Below are 24,608 nucleotides of genomic sequence, written 5' to 3'. Positions count from 1 at the left end.
TGGCTGGGAACAATGAGGCACAATGACATTGACACCCGAGTTGCCTGGGCTTGAAGCCCCTGGCTGCTTCCTGAGGTTTGTGATCCACTGCCAACCACAGCCTCCTCACCCCTAGGCATTTCTGGGGGTCTCCAGGAGGTAGCAAGCATCTTGAATGTGCCCATGAGGAAGTCCAGCCTGCCATCTGGGCTCAACCTTCTCCAGTGTGTGAGGTTCCTGCCAATGTGCCCCACAACCTGAATTGAAGGTCTATGGCCTGATGAGATTATCATGGGAGGAAGCTATGGAAAAGCACTCCATGGGTTTCTGGAAGTCATGGCTCCTACAAAGGCTTGACAAGCCCCTCTTGTTCTCCAGACTCGCTTCCCCTTTCCTCAGGAAAACGATGTTGGAACATGAGCTGCAAGGAGCTCCCAGATCTCATATTCCTGGCTGTTCTGATCTTTCTGTCCTCTGCAGGATGGAGGCTGCGTGGCTGGAGATCCCACCGTCACTGAGTTCAGGCAAGTCCCATGAGGGCCTCAGCTCCTCATCCGTAACATCAGGATGATAAAGCCTCCCTCACTGGATGGCTGTGCAAGTGCCCAGATCCCAGGAGAGGGCTGGTAAATGGGCGTTCCCTGCCCCATCCCTTCCTACCTACAGGGAAAAGGAGAAGTGGCCCAGCTGCAGGTCATCAGGACCCTTGACCCAACCCTGCATCCCAGCCCTGCCTCACACCCAGAATGCCGGCCTTCCTCACCAAGGGTCTGGCTGACACCTCTGCGATGCTCACCACTGGTCACTTGGGATTCCCCGGTGATATGGTTTGGCTGTGTCCCCACCCAACTCTCATCTTGAATTGTAGTTCCCATAATCCCCAGGTGTCTTAGGAGGGACGGGGTGGAGATAATTGACCCATGGAGCAGTTTCCTCTGTCCTGTTCTCGTGATAGTGAGTTAGTTCTCACGAGATTTGATTGTTTTATAAAGGGCTTCTTTCTTCACTGGGCACTCATTCTCTCTCCTGCCATCATATGAAGAGGGTCTTTGCTTCTCCTTAACCTTCCATCATGATTGTAAGATTCCTGAGGTCTCCCCAGCCATGCAGAACTGTGAGTCAATTAAACCTCTTTCCTTTATAAATTACCCAGTCGGGTATTCCTTCACAGAAGCGTGAGAACACACTAGTACACCTGGGGAGCAAGTCCTAGGGTGAAAGGCGAAGCTGAGAGCAGTTACCTTCCAGCTGGAGGCACCCCCCACCCCCCACACAGGTGCCAAATAGGTAACAGCTGCCTGTCTGGAGCAGGTGAATCGTTTTGCTCCCTGCGAGTTCAGGCTCCAGAATGGCTGAGCCAGGGACTATGTCCATGAGGCACCCTCCTTCCCATCTGCCAATCACAGTTAGTGCTGAAGGAGACTGGTCTGACCTCAGCTCTGCCCACATGGCCCGGAGCTGTTGCATCCAGCAGGATGTGTATGGTCCGACCCAGCCACAGAGCACCCCAGAAGGCTAGGCTGCTGCACTCTAGCCTCCTGTGGGAGAGGCCTTTCCCCCCAGCCAAGGGGCAGCAGAGAGCTCCAGCTCATGGAAAACCTGTTCTCAGCAGCTAACTTGGGCCTGTGGGCCACTCAGGGTTTAATTTTGTCCCTGAGTTCCCAAGGGTGATTCAGGCAGGATGAGATTGAGCCCTGGAGGGGACCAAGTGACTTGGCTAGACAATAGAGCCAGTGGCCTCCAGGAAAGTGCAGCTCAAGTCCTGAAGACGGCAGGTGGGGAGGAAGAGGTATGATTAGTGGGTATCTACTGCTGAGTCCTGGGATCTCATTTAATCCCCTAACAACCATGGGAGAGAGTCATCACTCCCCCAGTTTCAGAAGAGGAAGCTGAATCCAGAGAGTTGCAGGGCTGCAGCTGGGGACCCACAGCATTCAAGGAACAGCCTGGGATCATCTGACTCCAGTGCCCGGGCTGGAAACTGGATGGGGTGGTGCTAACTCAGATTGCACATGGGTGGCGTCTTCAATAAGGAAGACACCATCTGCAGGGGGTTCACCAAGCACACCCCCAAGCAGGAAGCCCAGGACCAGGGAGGCACTCTCACCAGGGGCAAGGTATTCATGAGAGACAGTCCTGGGCTTCACAAGCCAGGGCTTCTGCTGTGGAGGGGTCCTTACCAAGGGCTGAAATGGGCAGGGATAGTGGCTAAATCAGACAACTTACCAGTCGAGGATGGCTGGAGATTTGTACGAGCGGCTGGGGTTTACAGCAGAGGCTTGCAAGGAAGACTGAGGTCATAGCTCTGCCCGTTCTTTCTGTTCCACTCTTCTGTCTTGGCTACTCTTGTCTGAAGGAAAACCCCCAGCCAGCTGCAAACAGCCCAGTGTCCTGCAATGGACTTTGCTCCTCAGATCTGCTTACTTGGGTGACACCCTTATGAAATCCTGCTGGTGCCCCCCTCTACATGCATGTGGGTGTTGGAGAGAACAGGGCCAGGGTTAGGCCTGGTGGGGCCCGGGCACAGCAGGAGACACAGGAGGGGAGGCCTCCAATGCCACCCTGAGCGGCAGGCAGCCCTTTGCCGGTCCCTAGGGGACATTGCTGGATAATGGAGCCTCACCCTAGTGGGTGTCTCCCTACATGTAGAGTGCCATAGGCTGGGAGGCTGCCCTGCCCCTTCTCTCCCATCAGAGGCATAAGGGTTCTTCCCTTGCTCTGCTCTCAATAAATGGGGAACACTGTCTTCTCTCCCTGGGACCTGGCTTGGCTCTCTGGGACCTGGCTTGGCCCTCTGAACTGGGAGGTAAGCTGGGGGCTGGTTCCTGATTGCTCCAGAGCAAAGGCCCATTTTGAAGAAGGAAGAGAGGACGTCTCACTCTTTCCCTGGATCCTCTCCTCCCCTTCCATGGACACTCCTTTCTCCCTCCCAGGACTTGGGACCTTTGTCTGGCTTTCCCCATGCCTTGCTGTCTGCCTCTGCCTATCCCCCTGCACATCCCCCTTCAGCACAATGCCCAGGGTGAGGATCAGACTCTGTCTGTCCATCTTCATCTTGGTTATTTGAAACCCAAATAAACCGATAGCAAGAGGCAGCCAGGGCTGGGAGCCAGGACGCCAGGACCGCAGGGGTGCTTATTTTAGCGGATGATGTTCCATTGCTGGGTTGGAGTCCGCCCAGGACTTGGCACTGACTCACAGCTCAGCTCCCGGGGGCTCTTGGCTGGCTCTTCCTCCACCACTCTCTCCTTCCCTCCTTCTGGAAGAGGTGTCACTGTCACAGAAACATGTGCTGGTCTTGGTTCCCCCTAGACCCGGCTGGGTGTGGGGCCCTGCAAATGGCCCCTCCAATACATACACGCACCCCTTTATTCCTGGGCATTCAGGCTGAAATAAACAGAGAGGGATGTCTGGAAGGGAGAAACATAAAGTGTGTGTGTGTGTCTTTGTAGCCACCAGCCAGGCTCAGGCTGGCAGGCAGAACTAAGGCCCTTCCCAATTCTGCCCCAGGGCCCATGGGCTTGAGTGTGAGCACACATGTCCAACAGTTAAGGGAATGAGCATCTCTTGTGTGCCAGGCACTGCTATAGGCACCGACACACAGCAGTGAACAGAAGGACCAAGTATTCTAGATGGGAGAAACAGGCAACACACATATGGGAGATAAACATAGGACAGGTCAGCAGGGAGGATAATGCCGGGTGAGGGGGTAGAGTAAGGGAGGGCAGGTTTTATTTAGGCTTGGGAGAGTGAAACCCACATTGGTGCCAGGTGTGAGTCCTGGGGCTTTCCTGTGGTGGCCACATTCTTCTTCCCACTCCCTTGCAGGTTGATCAGTTGTATAGTTTCTGCCTCTGCATTTTTATTCCTCTTCTATTCCCTTTGTTTCCCCACAAAAACCCTCCCTGGAGGGCTGTTCCCAGGGTGGCCTGTGAGGCTTGTGCAAAGTTAGGGACCCCGAAAAGGCTCCAGAGATCACTGAGGTCAGGGCTGCTCAAATGCTCACCGTAATTTGTCATCAGGGGCGTGCAGATTAAAACTGCAACAAGATGCCACGGATGCCCATCAAAATAGATAATATGAAAAAAGATGGAGGTTGGGTGTGGTGGCTCACGCCTGTAATCCCAGCACTTTGGGAGGCTGAGGTGTGCAGATCACCTGGGGTCAGGAGTTCAAGACCAGCCTGGCCAACATGGTGAAACCGTGTCTCTAATAAAAATACAAAAAAATTAGCCAGGCCTGGTGGTGGGCACCTGTAATCCTAGCTACTTGGGAGGCCGAGGCAAGAGAATCGCTTGAACCCGGAAGGCGGAGGTTGCAGTGAGCCAAGATCTCACCACTGCACTTCAGCCTGGGCCACAGAGCAGGACTCCATCTAAAAAAACAAAAAAAAGGAATCTACCAATTGTTGGTAAGGATATGGAGTGACCAGAACTCTTATGCATGGCTGATGGGAGTGCAAACTGACACAACAACTTGGGAAAGCCATGTGACAGTTTCACTCAAGTTGAACGAAGGCCTAAACTCTGACCCAGTGATCCCCATCCTAAGTGTATACCCGAGAGAAAGGAGTATGAATATTTACCAAAAGACATGTACTAGAATATTCATAGCTACACTCTTCATCATCGCCCAAAACTGGGAACCACACAGATGTCCAGCAACGGTAGAATGAATAAACTGTGATATATTCAGCATGGAATACTACACAGTAATTAAAATAACAATCTACAGTTCCATGAAACAATATGGGCAGGTCTCGCAATGTGTTGTTAAATGAAAGGAGACACAATGATTTCATTCACACGAAGTTCCAAGGAACCTGTCCTGCTAGCAATCAGGAGAGTGGTCACCCCTGGCAGGAGGTGGTGGGTGGCGGGGTAGAGGCTGGGGCTTGTGGGGAAGGGGAGCTCTTGGGGTGCTTGTAATATTCTACTTTTGATTCAGATATTGGGTGTGTCCAGTCTGTGAAAATGTACTAGGCTGTACATTTGTGAAAGTTGTACTTTTTTGTGGGTATATTGAACTTTAATAAAAAGTTTTTAAAAATTAGTCCTGTTTGGGCCTCAACACAGATGATTTAAATCAGAATCTCTGGGGTGGGGCAGGCATAGGTAAGTGTAATATGATTCTAATAAGCAGCTAGGGCCAGATCCCAGCACAGTTCTCTTTCTGCTGGGTCACACTGCCTGCCCTCCACAGGCTCCAGTCAGATGCTTGAACGCTGTCCCCACCTTTGCCAGGAGAGGGTCTCTGCTTTAGCACATCAACGTCTGATCCCATGGGGCATGGTTCCCGCTGGCATGGTTTTCAATGTGTGAATTATTCTGCTCCCAAATTGCTGGGTGATGTCAGAGAAGTCACAGAACCTCTTGGGGCCTGAACTAGTAAATGAAGGCTCTGAACATCAGGATAGCCAAGAGTCCCTCCAGTTAGAGGGATCACAATACTTCCGTAAGACAGAATTTCAGCCAAAAGAAGCTTCTGGTCTGATAAACCCAAGAACTGGGAAATGACTTGGGAATATATTCTTTTGTAAAGAGTGAGGTAAAAAAAAAAAAAAAAAATCAGTTTGAATCTGTTTTTCTTTTTGTAAATGGAAACAAAGACAAGTGGAAAGTCAGAAAAAAGCTCATGGATGGCACACGAGAGCTGAGGAGCATGCAGCTGAGACCACAGTGAATATTTGGCGACTGTCTGGGTTGACTATTACTACGCATCAAACTACCTCAATCCCCAGTGGCACGAAACAACCGTTTTATCATCACTTGTGGTTTGTGGGTCAGGAAGTTGTGGGTGGTTTGTCTCTGATCCACGTGGCATTAGCTGTGGCAGCTTCAGGTGGAGGATCCACCTCCAAGAGGGCATCTTTACCCCTCTGTCTGGTGCCAGATGCTCCAGGGGCCCTGGGTGTTGCTTGCTTGGGCTTCCTCACAACATGGCAGCTACAAAGCATCTCATGACCTAGCCTTGGAAGTCTCAGGACATCATTTCCACTGCATTCTATTGTTCAATCAATCACTAGACCACCCAATATTCAAGGGGAAGGAAGAAATACACTCACCTCTTGGGTGGAGTTTGGTGTGTACGTGTGTGTGTGTGTGTGTGCATGTGTGTGTGCCCACGCACAGGCACGCATGCATGCATACATGTGAAGGGAAGGAATGGATGGCAGCCACCTTGGAGATAAGCTGTTATGTTGGTGCACCAACCCAATACCAATGTAAGCTGATGAATATCTTTCTTTCCCCTGGTCTTCAACTCATCCCGGTCTTAGGAAGCTTGCTGCTGCCAGTAAGCGTCCACAAAACTCAAGACAAAGACAGGATTGGCCTGTCTGTTGACGGTCACAGAGGGAATTATTGAAATAGACTCTAGGAGGACACCCTTGTGAACGATGCTCCATCTTGGTAAGAGCTGGGCCCTACTGCCCAACCAGAAACTCAAATCCAATCAATTACCTAAATAATATTGCCATTTTTTTCCACACTGTAGTTGCTGAAAATTTTGAAAACACAGAGGCGACTTATTAACATGAAGCATTTCCTTCTAGATATTTTTCTATGCACACTTGCACAAAAGAGGGAAGCTTTGTCTTTTCCACTTAACATGTTGTGACTGTTTCCCTGTATATTTCATTTTAATTTGATAAACACTCTGCTGTTTCCCCACAGATTTTGTTCCAGCTTCATCACTTTGGGAAAGGCACATGTAGTTTTGGATAGAGTTCGGATTTACCAGGGACTTGGAGGGGCAGTAAATGTGGGAAAAGGCTTGGTCGTGATTGAGTAAGACAGTAAACCCTATTCTCCCATTTAAGAGTGGGCATTGGGGTCCTCGATTGTGGTCACTTTTCTGATACCTCTCAGTGGCCTGTGGTTTGGCCCCTTCTGTGGAAAGGCTCGGATGGGAACGTGACCCAGTGAAGGAGGCGGGGCCTTGGCTCATCCCCTGTGGCATACTTGGTCTCCTTATCTGGACACTGGGGATAACACACCCAGCCTGTCCACCTGACAGCTGCCCTACGTCTCAGATGAGGAAAAGAATGTGAATGGGCTAGGCGAGGTTTTCATCCCTACGTGATGCACCCCGGCAAAGGTCCTTCATGCCTGAATTGACAGCCTGGCTGAAACCCCACTGCTGAATTATGAGCATGGGAGGAGCCCAGAGGAGAAGAGGATACAGGGATGCTGGATTCCTTGGTATGGGGACAGGGGAGCAGAAGTCCTCATCCCGAGGACATGTTGCCTGCTGGTCTACAGGACAGTATGTATCCAGGGCACTCTTCTAGCAGCTTCTTCCCAAAGGAACCACTATCAGCAACCTAGACTTTCGGGAATTTTTCCACCCTCCTTGCGGGGTTCCTTGTTCTGCCCCAACATTTGGATCATAGGAGATACAGCTATGGCTAAAAGCAGTGGTCTTTGTGTCAGACATAACTGGGTCAGATAAACTAAGCCATCACTTACCAATTGTGGTACCATAGACAAACCATCCAACCTCTCTGAGCCTCAGTTTCCTCATCTGTTATATGCGGTGATGCTTGGAAGGTTGTTGTGAATGCGGCAAGATGATGCCTTCATGTTGCAATCAGAGTGTCCAGCAAGCCCCCATCTTCTGCTATCCACCCCCAACCCCCAAGTGCATTTTCTGTGCTCTGTGACTCTTATCCACAACTTGGGTCTTGATTTTCTGAAGCTGAGTCCAAGCATAAGACTCGGGATCTGGAGTCTGAGTTTCTCTAGCTCTGTTGACCACAAGAGCTTTGTCTGGACTGAGCGGGTAAGGCAGAGGGCAACCTAGGAAGGGCCTTGTGTGACTATGGCCCACCTTCCAGGTCGGGCTGGGGAGGGGCAGGTGGTGGGCAGGAAGCAGAGGAACCTGTGTTTTGCCTCCAGCATGGAGCCCAGGAAAGCAGCCCGGCCTCAGGGAGCTGTCTCACAGAGGCCACTGGAACGTCCTACCGGGGAGAAAACACCCCCAAAAGTAAAAACAATCTGACAGCCCCTTCTCTGCCCTTCTCCTGCACTCCCTCCATAGCACATGGGTCTGGAAGGGACTGAACCTGAGCTAACTTTGAGGGGCCACCCAGCCACAGTGGCCTGGGAAGACTGTCCCAGCTGGGGTGATGAGCAACTTGGCAGGTACCAGAGAAGCTGGGGGACCACCTGGGGACCACTAGTGTCCCTCCTGTCTTTAGCACCAGTCATACCTCCAGAACCTTGACCCAACCCCATGGCACCTTGTATACGGAGATGTATTTCCTTGTGGAATATTCGAAGTGCATGTAAAGGCATCCTGAGGTTTCCTGAGTTTTAATTGGTGAGAAATCATGCTGTGGCTGTCATAAATCCCACATCCTCCAAGGGGAATGGGCCACTGAAATGAAAACGATTCTCCACATAGAGGAACAGACCAAGTCATATTTCTGGACCCCCAACCCTGAGGCGTGAGATGTGAATACACAGGTGGGACTGTAGGTGCCTGGCTGAGTCCCATCACATCCCGGACGCTCAGTGCATGTGGCTGTGTGTGTGTTGTCTTTGACATTTGACCTATTCCAGAAGTGGGACATTCTTCCCTAGACCAGGAGGAAGGGCTCCTTTCTGCTGTATATCTCTGCCCAGGGCTTGGCCGCATGCCTCTCTGTTTGTTGGCTCATTTGTACCTTGGCCCTTTGTATCCCCAGCCCCACCCCACAGTATCCAGCAGCCAGACACCTGGTATCCCCAAATGCTGCCACAGGTCCAGCACCGAACCTTGATTTCTCCAAAGCCCTTTTACATCAACTCCTTCATCTCCTCTCTCCCCTACTTCCCTCCTCTTTCACTCCATCCTCTTCCTTCCTGCTGTCTTGCCTTCCCTCCTTTGTTGCCTTTTCTTCTCTTCCCCTTTCTTCCTCCTCCCCTGCTCCTCACTCTTTGTCTCCCAACTCTGTGTCTCCTCATCCTCTTCCCCTGCCTCCGTCTCTGACCCACTGCATCTCTCTCCTGTTTGGCTCCCTCCTGGGTAGTTCCAGAAACATACCCATATATGGCCTCCATGTCAAGGATCACAAATGATGACATCACGTGAGGGCCAAAGCTCTGGGATCCTCTCTGAAGTGAGAGTCTGTATTCAATGCACCCAGAGGAACGGAAGGCAGGATCGCAGCTTCCTCGGTGCAACCTCCAAACAGGAAATCTGAGATGCATAACATCTTATAGTTTGGCTTGTCAACGTTGGTCATGCGGTGGCCCCAAAATAAACTCCCTGCTTCAAAGGAGAGCGTTTCAGAACTGCCTGGCAGAGCAGCCAGAAGCTTGGGGCCAGGGCAGAAGGAAAACTCGGGGAGCATGTTCTGAATTCAGACACTCTCAAGAAAATCCTTTGTATTACCCCTGAATTGTACCCTTGTTTCAGAGCCTAACAGGTAATGCATGCTTTCAACTTTCTTATATAGATCTTGCAAAAGATTGTTTGGCTGGCTGGGATTTTCAGCTGCAGTACTTACTGGAAACCTCTTGTAGTCAAACTGCGATGTTGCTTTTCCCTCTCTCTCGTATTTTCTTGAGTTATACAGCATGCTGGTGACTTTCATTTTGGATGCAATGAACAGAGGCTCAGCAATTTGCACGTACTTACCCATTCTTCTGGAGGACTCTTGCTCAGAATATCTCTCTGCTGTGCACTTCTAAAAATGGAAATGCAAAAGGAGTTATCAATGATGCTATTGTTGGGTCCGTAGGTCTTGGGCAATATCTGTCAGACAAATGACTTTCAGAAATGCTTTCAGGTCAGGCGCACAGATAGAGGTTTTCATGAGTGGGAGTTAATTTAATGTAACTGTTGCAGAGTGCCTAGGCATGCACGGTATTGTGGGAGACCATAGCAACCAAGATGCCATGGGCTCTGCTTTCAACTGTTTGGGGTTAGGAGAGGAAATGGAGGAATGTTATTTATGTGAGATCTAACAAAGCTGTGGAATGCAAGGACGCAAGAATACCGTGCGTGTGTGTGCACACGTATATGCATGATGCATTTAAGGAGGCCATGGCCTTTGAAAGGATAGGTGGGATGCCTCAGGGTGGAACCAGAGACCTCTAGTTGGAGGAGCAGCTTGGGCAAAGGCAGGGAAGTCAAGGAACCTGGGGCGATGGTAGAAAGTGAAATGTGGCTCTGGCAAAGGGTCCTGCACGTGAAAAATGGGGGTGAGGCTGGAAGGGGAGGCCAGAGGGAGAGGCAGATGCTTCCAGGCCAAGCAAGAAGTTGGAACACTTCCTGAGAGCTTTTGAGCAGAGGACAACACATACATAGCCACACACATTGAGCATCCGGGATATGACGGGACATAGCCAGGCACCTGCACTGCCACCCGTGTGTTCACATCTCAGGCCCCAGAATTGGAGGCCCAGAAATATTACTTGGTTTCTGGTGCCTCTAGGTGGAGAATCATTTTCATTTCAGTGTTCCATTTCCCTTGAGGGATGTGAGATTTGACTTCGGTGGCTCTTTGGGAAGCCAGGGGTGTGAACTGGAATGAGGAGGCAAGGAGGCTGGTGACTCAGGGAGGGCAGGTAAATGAGGAGGGCCTGAAGCAGGGCAGAAGCTGAGCCCCTGCACAGGACAGGAGTGCTCTTCTAAAGATAAGCTTGTTTTGTGAGGTGAGGGCTTGAGGGGGCTCCGAGGGGCACAGACAGATCCAGCTGGGGCCGCTCCCCCGCCACAGCTCTGAACTCTGCCTGGGCAGAAGCACCATGAGGCAGCCAGTAGCAGATGCTGGAGGCACTTCCAAAATAGTTGGACAGGTCCTGACAGCTGATGGCAGGCCCATGTGCTGCACAGTGTCCCCAGAAGAATCTGGCAGTGGCTCCACTGGGCGCCATGGTAGTTTGCATCATCTGTTCTTGCACAAACAGGCCGCGTCATGAGTGCCTTGTGGTGGTAGGGTTGGGGGACGCTGTATAATCCACCCACGGTGACCTTACAGTGACAAAACAGGCCATACCAGCAAGCATTCGTTGAACACTAACCCCAGCATGTGTGCAGGTTTCTCTCATTGACCTCTGTCAAGGCCACCATGAGTTACAGGTGATTGTTACTCCCATTTTCAGGTCTGGAAACAGGTTATGAGAGCTTAAATGTCTTGGTTAAAGCTGGACGGCCGCAAGTGTTGGAGTCAGGAATCTGACCTCTTGGTCTGCAAGGTCCACATTCAAAGCCACAGTGTCCTGTGGCCTCTCGAGGTGCTGTGGCAGTGGTAAACAGGACCATCGTGCACCCAGGGGAAATGTCTCTGGCACAGTCAAGGCATCATAAGGTGCCCGTATATTGTGGACAGGCTAGATCCAAAGAGTCTTCCCAAAGGAGGCACAAAAATATCTCTGGGTCCGCCCACTGTCCTTCCATTTCTGCGCTGCAGAGGGTCAGTCTGCCCACAGGAGGCGGCTGTTGCAGGAGTGGCTTGTGTCTGTGGTTCTCTTTCCTTAGCACCATCTTTTGGAATAATTAATGCCCAGGAATATAAATGAAGTTATTAAGAGCTTTGTGGTTGAGAGGAATGTCTTGGGGAGGTGGTGCTGAAATAAAAGTAAATTGATTCCTAAACTGCCTGTTTTTTAAAAGAATGGGACATAGAGGAGTAAAAAAGGAGAGAGGAAACCAGAAACAAGAGAAGAGAAAGATTTAAATAAAGGCGGAGTCAGGGGAACTCAGAGGAGAGAGGATAAAAAAAGGAAAAAGCACCTCGCCAATTTGGATAAGATCTAGCTTAAAAGATTTCCAGCCAGCCCTGCAGGTGAGGAGGGGGCTATGGAGGATTCCCCCTGCCCTGCCTGAGCCTTCCCGGTCTGCTGCCTGGAGTTAGAGCCACCAGAACCCCTATGTGTTGTGCCACTAAGGAACCAAGGTGAGGGTTCACCGTCTTTGGGTACCCAAGGGACAGAACAGGGCTAGGTGGGCTGCACTAAGACTGGGGTGCTGGGGAGGCTCAGAGGTGGACTGACCAGCCCCATCCACCCCTGTCACCCCCACCTCCAGTCACTGGCACAGATGACAGAGCCTGGCATTTGTAGAGCCCAGGCAGAATATGGGTCAGGGACCTGCAGTCCTGCGTCCTGAGCTGTGAGTGTCTGAGCCACACAGATGCGGGGAGGGGCCAGCCTCTGGCAGGGCCAGGAGGCAGCAGAAGGGCCCTTCACTCAGGAGGTGGAGAAGAAGGTGACCCGTGGGCCTGGAGACTCAATAGCTCAGGGACCCAAAGAAGTAAACTGGAAGCTTGGCCTTTGTGGGTGCTTTTCTTAGCTGGTGGTGTTGGCACTGCCGCAGGTAGTGGGCATTTGGGCCTGGGCAGAATGGATGCTCATCATTGCAACAGGGCACTTTCTGCATAAAAATAGGAGGTTTCTCCTGAGTTCTTCCTTCTTCCCTCTCTTCCTCTCACCGTCATTCTTGCTTTCTTTTTGTAGTGGCATCGTCAATGTACGTCAGTAAGTAAATAAACTACCAAGGCTTTTCGTTAGGGTCTTAGACTATTCGGGAGAGATTCACCCAGATTTGGGTCAGCAAGAGGCGCTCCATTTCAGATGGAGCCTCAGTCTCCTCCTCTATACAATGGGCACAGAGTGTCTGCTGGCGTGGGAGCAGAGCCAGCTTTGGACAGGTTCAAATCCCTGGTTGTCACCTCCTATGGGGTAATGTAGGGGCAGTTAAACCCCCACTCCATACAGAAGGGAGAAGAGCCTTGTCTTGTGGAGTCAGCTGGGCCTGCAGCCCTGAGCGCACCTCTTGAGTTCCCTCCAGCAGCCCCAGACCAGCCTTGGAAGCCACAAGGCCCTGACTCGAGAGCCGGGAGCTTGAAATCAGCATCAAAGGGTCTGAGATGACAGAGCCAGTGGTGGTGGTGGCCAGGGGGTAAACTGGAAGCTTGGCCTTTGTGGGTGCTTTCCTTAGCTGATGGTGTGGGTCCGAGCAAAGGCTCAAACTCTTAGCCGCTGTGAGGCCCTAGACACCAGGCGCCAGAGCAGCCGGAGGCTTGAGAGCACTGCCCCTAGAGCCAAAGGCCCACCCTGGCTATGACTTGGCCACTCACGGGGGTCAAGGGCAAGGTGGCTGGGATTCCATTCCCCCTTCCTTACCAAGGTCAGACCATTTCTTAGCCAGAGCAGAGAGGAAACCTCCACGGGGATGAGGTTTAGGCTCACAGAGGAACTGACTCCTTGCCATGGCCCTTAATATTGTGTCAGAGGGCCTGATGAAGACGGGGCAGGCTGGCGTGGTCTCAACCTCTGTACCACATACATTCCAGGCCTTAGTCTCCTCATCTGCACCATGGGAAGACCAGTCTTCTCCCTGGTACTGAAAAAGTAAAATGAGGCAACCTGTGAAAGTGGCTTGGATGGAAACAGGACAAGGACCCACAGGCACCAGCTTAATTTTTATTGATTAGGTTTTAAAACAATGGGACCCGAGAAGGGGAGAGAACAATGTCTTACACCCCCGAGGCCCCCAGCTGGAAGCATTTCCTTGGGTTTCCTAGGACCACTCTGGATCCTGGGAAGAAAGGCAGATCAGAAAGATCAGTTTCGGCAGAAGGAGAGAGCATTGCAAGGAAGGAGGTCGAGTGCCCTGGGTGCCAAGTAACAGCCCAGCTAATTCCTGACTCCTCATGTGTCCCCAGGCTAGCCCAAGCAGCCAAGTTTTAGGATTGTCTCAGCTAAGGGTCATGTGACACTTGGGAGACCCTGAAGCTTTTGGAGTACATTTACAGAGAGTGTGTATATTACATGTATTTTATTATATAATATATGATTATATTAATTATATATTATATGATTATATATTAATAATTATATATAATTATATATAAATTATATCACATATATTATAATATATAATATATGATTATATTAAATATAATATGATTATATTAAATATATATTATATGATTATATATTAATATTATATATACTTATATATTATTATATATAATTATATGTTATATATTAATATAATTCTATATTATATATTATATTAATATATAATAAATTATTATGTGTATATTATAATACATATAATACATGTAGCATGTATGTAGTCTTTTTGAATATGAATACACACACACACACACACACACACAGAGTCTTCAGTTTAATTCTGGACTTCACTCAAATCTTGAAAAACATCCAGAGGTTGCTATTCGTTGTGTGGTATGAAAACTTGGTGTAAAATCAGATGTAGCCTCTAGTCTCTTCCTTGTCACTTTCTCCCTCAGCGTGCCTCAGTTTCCTCAGCTATAGAATAGGAACAAGAATACCCTTATCATAGATTTATTATGTGGTTCAAACTAAAAACAAAGCTGAGAAAGAAATTCACTGCAAGGGAAGGTGTTGTGGTTCCGATTCTCCCCATACCTGCTGCAGTTGGATGTAGTAACCTGAGGTTGACACGTGGATCCGAACTGCAGGCTTTGCATAAGAGCTAAACCTAAAAGGTACAAGTGAACCCTGACCAAAATACTCACGCAGCACTTGCTCTGTGCCCAGCACTGTTAAATGAATTAAGTGCTCACGAAATGGCCACTCTTGTCATTTGTTGGCCGTCACCTCGTGCAGAAATTCAAGTTTCCAAAGTCTAGGGCAGCAGATGATGTGAGCAGAGAGGGCAGGGGGACAGGAGGCTTCCTGGAGAGTGGAGAATTTGAAAGGAGTGGGCAGAATCCATCCGCCACCCAGGCTGGCTTCGGGGCAGGGCGTGGAGCTCCCCTTCCTCCCCAGGCTCCAGCCCCATGATTGACCCTTGGGGCCACTCAGCAGGCTCTGCGCACAGCCTGGGGAGCTGACAGTCACAGCAGCAGCTTTGGACCACAGCTGTCACGTGAAGGCTGGGCTCGGGACTCATTTTCACTTTCACTCTCAGTCTTGTTAAATGGAAGAGAGCTTGTGGGAATCCCAATCCCTTGGATGGAGCCTCCTAGAGAACCGCCAGCTGGGCACGAGTTTCAGGTAGCATCCTCCCAGCAGGAACAGGTTTAGGCTGTCTCACTCACTTTCTGGGGTCATGGCAGAGAATCGCAGCCTCTTGGGACCTGTGGAATAACACGAGCAGATTTCTAGGGGCCACCGACTGTGTGCCTGCCAGGTGCTCCACATTTATCCTCGTCACCTCATTTCGCCTGACAACACCTCCATAGGCCGGATGCCATTATTATCTTCCTTTTTTTTTTTTTTTTTTTTTTTTTTTTTTGAGACGGAGTCTTGCTCTGTAGCCCGGGCTGGAGTGCAGTGGCCGGATCTCAGCTCACTGCAAGCTCCGCCTTCCGGGTTTACGCCATTCTCCTGCCTCAGCCTCCGGAGTAGCTGGGACTACAGGCGCCCGCCACCTCGCCCGGCTAGTTTTTTGTATTTTTAGTAGAGACGGGGTTTCACCGTGTTAGCCAGGATGGTCTTGATCTCCTGACCTCGTGATCCACCCGTCTCGGCCTCCCTAAGTGCTGGGATTACAGGCTTGAGCCACCGCGCCCGGCCTATCTTCCTTTTATAGATGAGTAAAGCGGGGCACCGAGTTACCTGCTCCCCATCACATGACCAGGAGGTGGCAGAGCTAGGGCTGAGTATAAACAGTGGGGCACTGGGGCCATGCCACCGTCTACCACTGTGCAGTAAACTTCTCCATGACAGCTGTGCTTCCAAGGGTTTGAAACACTGTCATGATCCTATGGTTCATTCACCTGTCTGTCTAGCATTTATTCAATACCTATTGTGTACCTGGCTTTGGGTTAGTTCCTGGGGTTACAATATGAGTGCAACATAGTCCTGCTCCTCAGAAGTTTCTGGACTTTCTAGAGAGACAGGCCCATAGCAGGCAGTCCAAGCGGTAGAATGTGAAGGGGGCCTTTGGAGGCAGCAGAGGACTCTCAGCCATCAGGGAGGTTTCCTGGTAGAGGAGATGCTCGAGGTGTTTCTGGAAGGGCACCTTCAGGGCAGGGTAGGCTGACGAGTAGCTCCATCCACAAACACAGCCAAGGATGCCAAGTGGTTTGTGCAGCCTCACACGCCTGACCCAAGCCCCTGGCATGACCCAAGCCTCTGGTGGAGCTTGGTGTGGTGGAGGATGGCTGCCAGCCTCCTTCTTAGCCCCACCCTACCAGCTGTGCCTCCTCTAGCCCCAGTTTTCTGCTAAGACATCTGGAGAGTGACCACCTTCCACCCCAGCCCCTCAAACAACTGCACAGACCCACCCCATCCACTGCCAGTTCCTGGGCAGACCCTGGCTGCCTGCAAACCTGGGTTGGTAGAGAGGGGAAGGTATTAAGAAGAAAAGGACCACTTTTCAAATGTGATTTTGATCCTCACTATAGCCCTGCCAGGGTCCGTGCCTCTTTTCCCATTTCACAGATGTGGAGACTAAGGCCCAACTTAGAAGAGCACCGGCTCTGAATGAAGCAGGCACTGCTCTGAGTGGATTTACCCAAGTAATTTACGTGGATTAACCTAAGTAACCCTGTCACAGCCACTTTACAGTTGTCACCTGGGGAAAGGTGGGGCTCCTCAAGAACCAATGTTTGGGGTGCTGCAAAGAGGGCAGAAGGGGCACTCTTGAAGGCCCTGGGGGGCCAGGCCTCCCCTGCTCCGCACTGGCCTTGGACTAGCCCCTCCCTCTGCAGGCCCCTGGCTTGGCTGGGCAAGGCCTATTAGACTCCTGCTTTCCTTGGGAAAGGGCTATTTTTGATTCCAATTGGCCTTCCAGAGTGTCCCTTGAGGCTGCTGGCCTCCCTCCAAGACTTAGGACCAGAAGGCCGCCCAACCCCCAGGCAGAGGCCTCAGAAATCAAGCTGGGCAGCATCTTCCTGACAAGGGGAAACTGAGGTCCAAAGAGGGGCAAAGCATCACCCAAATCATTGCCCTCTCCCAAGAAATAGGTGCTCCGACTATGTCCATTTTACAGATGGAGAAACTACTATTCCGGAGGCTCTCCCGGCTAACAGCCAGCAAAGCTGGGGTGTGAACTGAGTCAAGCTGGCTCCACACACTGCTTCACAACCTCCCCCTCACGCTAGGGCTGAGCAGCACCACCTGTCCCCCAGCAGATGCCACCATAGCATCCCTGACAGTTGTCACCAGCCTACGATTGCATCAGTTCAGGGACGGGGAGTTTCCTGTCCTGAAGCAGCCCATGCATTGCACACTTACTGACAGCCAGACCCATTGCACACTTACTAACAGCCAGACCCATTGCACACTTACTGACAGCCAGACCCATTGCACACTTACAGCCAGACCCACAGCTGAGCCTGTACACATGTGAGCCCTTTTGACTCCACCACCAACCCCATAATAACACTTGCTATTATCTCCACTTTATGCGTGAGGCAACTAAAGATGGGTAACTTACCCAAGAACCACTGAAGGCTGGGGACCTCCATGGGAAAAGCAAGAGATGTATGTGGGTCCACAATGGGGTGGGAAATTTGCCTCCTCAAAGGCAGAGGCCCCTCTCTCAAGTAAACTCCATAACAGCTGTGCTTCCAAGGGTTTGAGCACTGTTGTGGTCCTGTCATTCATTCACCTGTCCATCTAGCATTTATTAAATATCTATTGTGTTCCCAGCCTTGGGTTAGGTCCTGGGGTTACGAGTGTGACATAGTCCTGCTCCTCAGAAGTTTCTGGAGTTTCTAGGGAGACAGACCCATAGCAGGTAGTCCAAGGAGTAGACCTTCTCCTCCTTCTGCATGTACCTTCCATGCAGCAGGCAAAGAGGCTGGTGTGGTGCCCAGGGCACAGATATAGGCCAGGGGGTGCTGGGCAGCTGGGAGGATAGCTGGCTGCAGCTGGATGAGGGCGGGTCTGCTCCAAACCCATGTGTGTACCAGTTGCTTGGGTCAGTGTTCCTAGAATTGCCAGAAGGAGCATTGGATTTGAGGTTGGAAGATTAGGCTTTGAATCCCAGCTTTCTAACCGTCTGTCCTCCTATAAACCCCTCCCCCTCTAAACTTTACCTGCCTCATCTGTAAAATGGGACCAATAACGTAGGAGCATCAAGGTCCTTTTGGAAGGAGAGGGGCTGTAGAGGAATTAATTCAGTGAAAAAGCTTCCTACTTTCCAGGACTGTGTGAGGGTAATGACATGGATAATTGGCCAATGTAAAGTCTCTGAGTGGTGTCAACCCATGGGAGAGGCTTGGGAAGGGCCTGGTGAGTCTGGAATGAGCTGCGAGATTGGTGATTCTGGGTGACCATTACCTGGCTGCCTTCGCCTCCAGGAAGCCACGTGGTCAGGGAAGGGCCACTGCAGCCGTGTGCTGTCTATGAGTCTCTGGCCCACACCAGGCTGCAGGGCCAGCAGCTGCCTGGAGATGATGAGGGGTCCTCATTAAAAAATCATGTTACCCCTTACAAGCCGCCTACATATCTTAGCTCACATATGCTTCTATAGCATAGCGAAGAAGCTCGTCTCGTTCCCATTTTTATTGATAAAGGAACTGAGGCCCAGAAAAGGGGAAGTGACTTGCCTCAGGTCATACAGCTAGTAAGTTGCAGAACTGAAAGTAGACTTAGGGATCCTGACCTCCAGATTCGAGATCCCTCCACTCTCCCCGGTTTTCTGTTCCCCCTTGGCCAATGCTAAGGTGTTTTCATTGACATGGCCATAGGGGATCCCCAGGGACAGAGAGTTTGAGGTTTAATAGCACAGAGCCAAACCAAACATCTTGCGGAGTGGCAGACTCTTCAGAACCGAAAAATCTGCGGAAACCTTCCAGCGCCAAATCCTCCTTTTGCAATGAGAAAACTGAGGCCCAGAGTGGGACAGGGACTTAGCCGAGGTCACAAAGAACTTTGGCGTTAGCATGGCGATTATAGCTCAGCCTATGACTCTTAGTGCAGTGCTCTTCCCCCTTGTGCCCTGGCTTTGAGCAGACACCTTTAGATGGTGACACCAGGATGCCAGGCCAGGTCCTGGGCGCCAGAACTTCCTGCTAGTTTAGCACCATGTGCACTGAGCCCCTACCTTGCACCAGGCGGTGGGCTATGTCAAGCCAAACCAGCTCTAGAGAAGAGGAGGGTGTCATACCTCACTGGGCAAAACCCATTCCCCGCCCTTCTGAAGGCAGACCTAGGCCAACTCAGACCTGGCAGGGACCCCAGCCACACGGATGCAGCGAAGGGGTGGGAAGACAGACCTGGGTCAGCTGGAGATGGGCTCCACCCAGCTGCACAGGTACCTCCTGCCAGTACCAGAGTGCCAGAGGACAGGCTCTACTCTACCCTGCCATTTAACAGATGGAAAAAATGAGGACGCAAGAGAGGAAGAGAGGTGCTCACGGCTGACTTGGGACAGAAACCCAAGTCCCTCAGTTCCCTGTCCTGGGCTCCTTTGACAATAAGTAAAACTGCTGCTGCTGCTGCTGTAAATAACAGTGCTCCAAGTATCAGGCATAAAATGATTGTGAGGTCATGACCCTTTCCCTCCCTTAGTGTGGACCACAGAGTGGCCACCTGACATATTAATCTCATTGAGCGGTGGTTCTCAACCCTGGCCACACACTAACATCACCAGAGAAGCCTCTACCATTGCAGTGCCTGGGTCCCAGCCCTGAGGCTTTGAGTTCATTGATACGGGGCTGAACCAGGGCCTTGATACGTTTTCAAGACTCTCAGCCAGGCCTGAGAGCCATCTGTTAAGATGATTTTAACTGTCTATAAGAGAAAACCCAACTAACATTGGCTAAACCACAAGGATCTTCAGTACCTAACAAGGAGGCTAGGGTGGGCAGAACCAGCATTCGTTCAGCACTTCTGCAACATAATGAGGGATCCAGAAAAACTATTACTCATTATGCTAAACTTATTGTATCAACCTGTCATTCACTGTCCCCCTCATGGTCTTGAGATGGCTGCTGCCACTCCAGGCATCAAGTCCTCCAAGCACAAAGCAGAGGTTGGGGCAAGGAGTCATTTTGTTCACTACTCTCTCTTTTATTAGAAAGGAAAGTCTTCTGTAGCAGCACCCCAGCAGACTTTCTGTTATAACTCTTTGGATAAAACTAGGCTATATTCCCACCCCTGGACTAATCACTGGCTGAGGCGGTGAGATTGTCCCACCTGGCTTGAAGCAGTCATGACTCATCCATGGGACAGGGCACCCTGTTGCCTAGACAAAGTCAGGTTCTGCTATCAGGGAAGATGGGGGAAATGGCCATTGGGGAGGACCATCTGCAGGATCTGCCACACCCTATGAAAATGGAGCTGTTTGGCCAGCCATGCAGTGAACTTTGACCTCCTCACATAAGGTGCTGGCCTTAGAAAGAGGATGCAGGGTCAAGTCCACCCATGAACTACTGACCACAGCTCAGGAGAAGTTCCTCTTCCCAGAAGGATCTGGGTAGGCTTCCCAGAAGAGGGCACTTTCCCTGGGCCTTGAAGAAGGAGACGGCTCCTCTGAGGAGGTTGGGCTCAGGTGCCTGGGTGGGTTCTCTCTGGGGCCGAGGCTGAGGGGCAGCAAGCTCCAGTGGGAAGCTCTTCTCTTGGTGATGGCAGAGGAGCAAGAGCAAACCCCAGTGCACACACTTGTCATGCGTCTCTTTGACATGTGTCCATCAGCACTCATAGGCCAGGGCAAATCATGCAGACTTGAGGTCCATATCAATAGGGAAGGGTGGGGAAAGATCTGCCTTTAGGGAAAGGGAGTGAATATTTGCTGAACAAATCAAAGTAATGCACTGGTATTCAGGGTATTTTTTAGAGGGCCATGTGATTCAACGTTCAGCCAGGACCAAGAACCATTGACCCACACAGTGTGAGTCAGCCAGCCAGAATGAAAATCAAGCTTAGTTGATTCCACTTCATTTTCTTAGAGCAGTTGGCACCCGACTGGAGTCCATTACTCTTTGAGGCATTTTTAAGAAAAGAGTCACTGGAATTAACATGGAACATTATTTTAATGACTGATTTTAACTAGATCGTGTGATTTCAAGTAATGGGTCTGTGTCTGATTCATCTCTGGTATTCTCAGGCTGGCCACAGTGAAAAGAAATGGAGAAATGCCAGGATCTGTGTTCTTGGTAACTGGTATGCAATCCTGTGTAAGCTCCATGAGGGCAAGGATTTTTGTCTGTTGGAATCATCGTTGTATCCTCAGTGCTTAGAAGAGTGCCTGACACAGAGTGGGTGCTCGACAAGTGACCTTTTAGTTAATGTATGCATAAATACATGGATAGATAGGTTATCTGGAATGGAAAAATAAACAATGGATGAGTGGATGATTGGCTAGATGAATGTATGGTGGGTGGATGTGATGATGCATGAATAAATGGATGGCTGGGTGGATAGACAGGATAATGGAGGGATGGGAGGACAGTTGGATGGATGGTTGGATGGATAGAAAGATGAATGGACGGATGAATGATGAGTAGTGATGATGAGAGAATGACAGATAAATGGTCAGATGAGTAGAGAGATGGATGGGTAGGAGGATAGATGGAGGGCAGTTGAATGGGTGGTTGGATAGTTGAATATATGGATAGAGGGGTGGATGGATGGGAAGGTAGATAATATATAGGTTTGTGGGTAGATGGATGTATGGGAGGATGAATAAATGGGTGGATGGTGAGATGTGCTGGTGGGTAAATGAAGAGATGAGCGGATGGATGGATATATAGATGGATAAGTGGTTGGGTGGGTCATGTGACCAAATGAATGAATTTTAAAATGAATGTGTTATTGTCAGTGAAATGCACACCCTTCCCTGTGGGTAAACATAGCTATCCTGCAAAACTGTTCATGACCAGGATGGTTTTGGTTTCCTCACAGGGTTTTCTGATTTGCTGTTCCCTCCTCCCCACTGGGTGTCTGTTCTGGAGGCCAGGGTGAGAGGTGGAGGAGGATGGCCACGCAGATCAGCACTCGGGGCAGCCAGTGTACCATTGGGCAGGAGGAGTACAGCCTGTACAGCAGCCTGAGCGAGGAGGAACTGGTGCAGATGGCCATCGAGCAGAGCCTAGCGGACAAGACAAGGGGCCCAACCACTGCTGAGGCCACCGTGTCTGCATGTGCCAACCGCCAACCTGCCCATTTCTACCCATGGACCAGGTGAGCAAGGCGAGGCTGATGAGGGGAGTGGGGCCATCCAGGACATCCACAGACTGCAGATCCCGAATGCTGTTAATCCAAAACCAAGGTATCCTGGTCTCTAGGTTGCCTTTTGCACCTTTCTGATTTACATTTGTTATCTGAACTTACTGAGCTCTGGCTGTGCCAGGTACTGCAGTGGGTGCTATACACACTCTGCCTCCTTTCATCCACTTAAGGACCCTCTCAGCGGGCTCTGGGTTATAGACCCGTTTAGAAGAGGAAACTGAAGCTCAGGGCTGAAAAACAGGCCCAAGATCACACAGCCAGTAGATAATGCTGCAGAGATCGGAGCTGCCTGGCTCCCTATCTTGCAATGCAGCCTCCCTTGAAAAACATGTCTGGTGAGCAAGGGATGTCTGCCCACAAGGCCATCCCGTCTCCTTCTTCTGGCTCCCCCTTCTCAGCACCACCTCATCCTCTCAGTCACAGGACTCTCTAAAGCACGCCATGCAAATATGACACCAGCCACAACTGCAATGCATGGATGCAATTTTAAAGGTTCCAATAGTCACAGTTAAAAAGTAGAGAAAAACAGGTGAAATTAATTTTCATTGATATTTCACATCTGAAATATCACCATTTCCACCAAGATATTTGTATTTCCATCAATATAAAATTATGAATGAGATTGTTACCATTTCTTTTTGTCCAACAAGTCTTTGAAATCCAGCATGTATTTTACACTCACAGCGCATCTTGATTCAGACCCACCACATTTCAAGCGCTCCCCAGCCACATGTGGCCAGTGACTACCTTATCAGACGGTGCAGATCTAGAAGACACCTTCTTTGTAGGAGGTGGGAGCTAGAGAGATGATGAAGCAGAGTGGTAACTGATCTTAAAATGCATTTGGAAAAGACCTATATAAGCCATAAAATTGCTTTTGCTCCCCACCACCCCCAGCCAAGGTCAACTGTGTTTGGGCATGAATGGCAGGGCATGGGAATTGCTGTGACAATTGTGTTGATGGGCCACAAATCTCATTGTGTACAGCAACCAGCTAGCTCCCTGCGTGACCTCAGGCAAGTCACTTAACCTCTCAAAACCTCAGCTTCCTTCTCAAATAACAACAACAATAAACAGACTTTTTCCGATGCGCAGTCACAGTTGACAGGGGATGAAGGTGGGTGATGGTGCATCTCAGCCCTGTCCCCTAAGTGACTTTGCCTTTACCAAGGCTGGACCATCTCTGTCAGGCTGGCTGGGCGGAGGCCCAGAGCTGAGGAGCCCCTTTTAAAAGGGAAGGCAGGCAGCTGGAAAGAGTACAAAGACTCCAGGTTACTAAGCTGCCCCCGAGGGCGTTCCATTCTGAAACCCAATCTGAAAAACAGAAACCTGAAGCCAAGGACTGGGTTCATCTTGGCTCGTGCTCAAGGTGGCCCTGGTTCCTGTTCTGGCTGGTTCAGCCAAAGACAGACCACAAGTTCCTCTTTCTCAGGAGGGGGTCAGATAAAGATAGGGCGTCCTCCCTCTGAAGACGGCCTGCTGCATGAAGCCAGCACGTCCCCCCAGGTGTCTGCAGCCTTCTCCCCAGCATAGGAGCCCCCTCAGGAGTCCCAGGGATGCTTGGAAACATTAGAACAAAGTGGGCCCTCGGCCTCCAGACCCTGACTCTGCCTTCATCTGGTGGGTAAGGAAATGGAGGCCCACACTGGGTCATGAACATTTATTCAACTTCCTGCGGAAAAAGCTCTCCTGGAGAACTGAGACCACTTCTCCCACGTCAAGCAGCCCTCATCTGAGGTCCAGCCCCACAAGCAATATAGCAGAGGAGGGTCAACCTGCATTTTCTTACTCTAGGAGTGACCTGAAACCTCCTAGGTTCGGTTCTGCACCTTCGCTTCTGGCAGGAGGCTGGGCTTGGGTCCTGCTGGGAAGAAAAAGCCCTTAGATAGAATGTTTAATGCAATTCTCCTCCCCCCAAATGCACATTGAGCACCTTCCATGTGCCTGCCACACATTTATTCAGTTAATATTTACAAAAGCCACCCAAAGTGGATGCTTCTGTGTTCATTTTACAGACGACAAAACATGCCCACAGCAGGGCCAGGCATGGAACCAAAATCTGACCCGCTCTGAAGTTCAGACACTTCGCCAGGCTCTGCTGATGCTGTGAAGGCCTCTGTTTCCTTCCCCTACCCCATCTTGAGGTGAGGTTTTGACCTCATTACGTCCGTCTCCTACTCACAGAGGCCCAGGGTCCCCAAATTCACACAGCACACACGCACTTGTGCTGTCACACCCAGACACGCATTACAGTGGGTGCAGGACCCGAGACAGTCCTTGTTCACTTTTATCTGTCCAAATAAATCCACAGCAAGTTTAGCAACAGGATATCACCCTTGTCCCCAGGCAATCCACATGGCAGCTTCTTCTCATCTTTGGGTCTGAGATTAAGCGTCACCTCAGCCAGTCCTGCCCTGACCACTGTCCCAGGCCAACTGGTTTTTCACCTCTTACTTGCTCTCATGGTTGTTTCCTTGTGGCCTTGACCTTGACTTACAATTCTTATTTATTTGTCTG

General features: G+C 50.5%; 1 protein-coding gene across 1 annotated transcript in view; it reads left to right on the top strand.

The window, feature by feature from the left end:
- The first annotated feature begins 9,254 nt into the window (after positions 1–9,254).
- The window catches only part of ASB2 (ankyrin repeat and SOCS box containing 2), a 43,591-nt gene continuing 28,237 nt past the window's right edge, over positions 9,255–24,608 (top strand). The window contains exons 1-2 of the mRNA XM_007987675.3: positions 9,255–9,391; positions 21,765–22,043. Coding sequence (XP_007985866.3) covers positions 21,838–22,043 — 206 coding nt within the window. The 5' untranslated portion in view covers positions 9,255–9,391; positions 21,765–21,837. The remainder of the gene's footprint in view (positions 9,392–21,764; positions 22,044–24,608) is intronic.

This window comes from Chlorocebus sabaeus, chromosome 24, assembly GCF_047675955.1.
Source record: "Chlorocebus sabaeus isolate Y175 chromosome 24, mChlSab1.0.hap1, whole genome shotgun sequence".
Classification (NCBI taxonomy): domain Eukaryota; kingdom Metazoa; phylum Chordata; class Mammalia; order Primates; family Cercopithecidae; genus Chlorocebus; species Chlorocebus sabaeus.
This window is presented reverse-complemented; position numbering and strand designations above follow the sequence as displayed.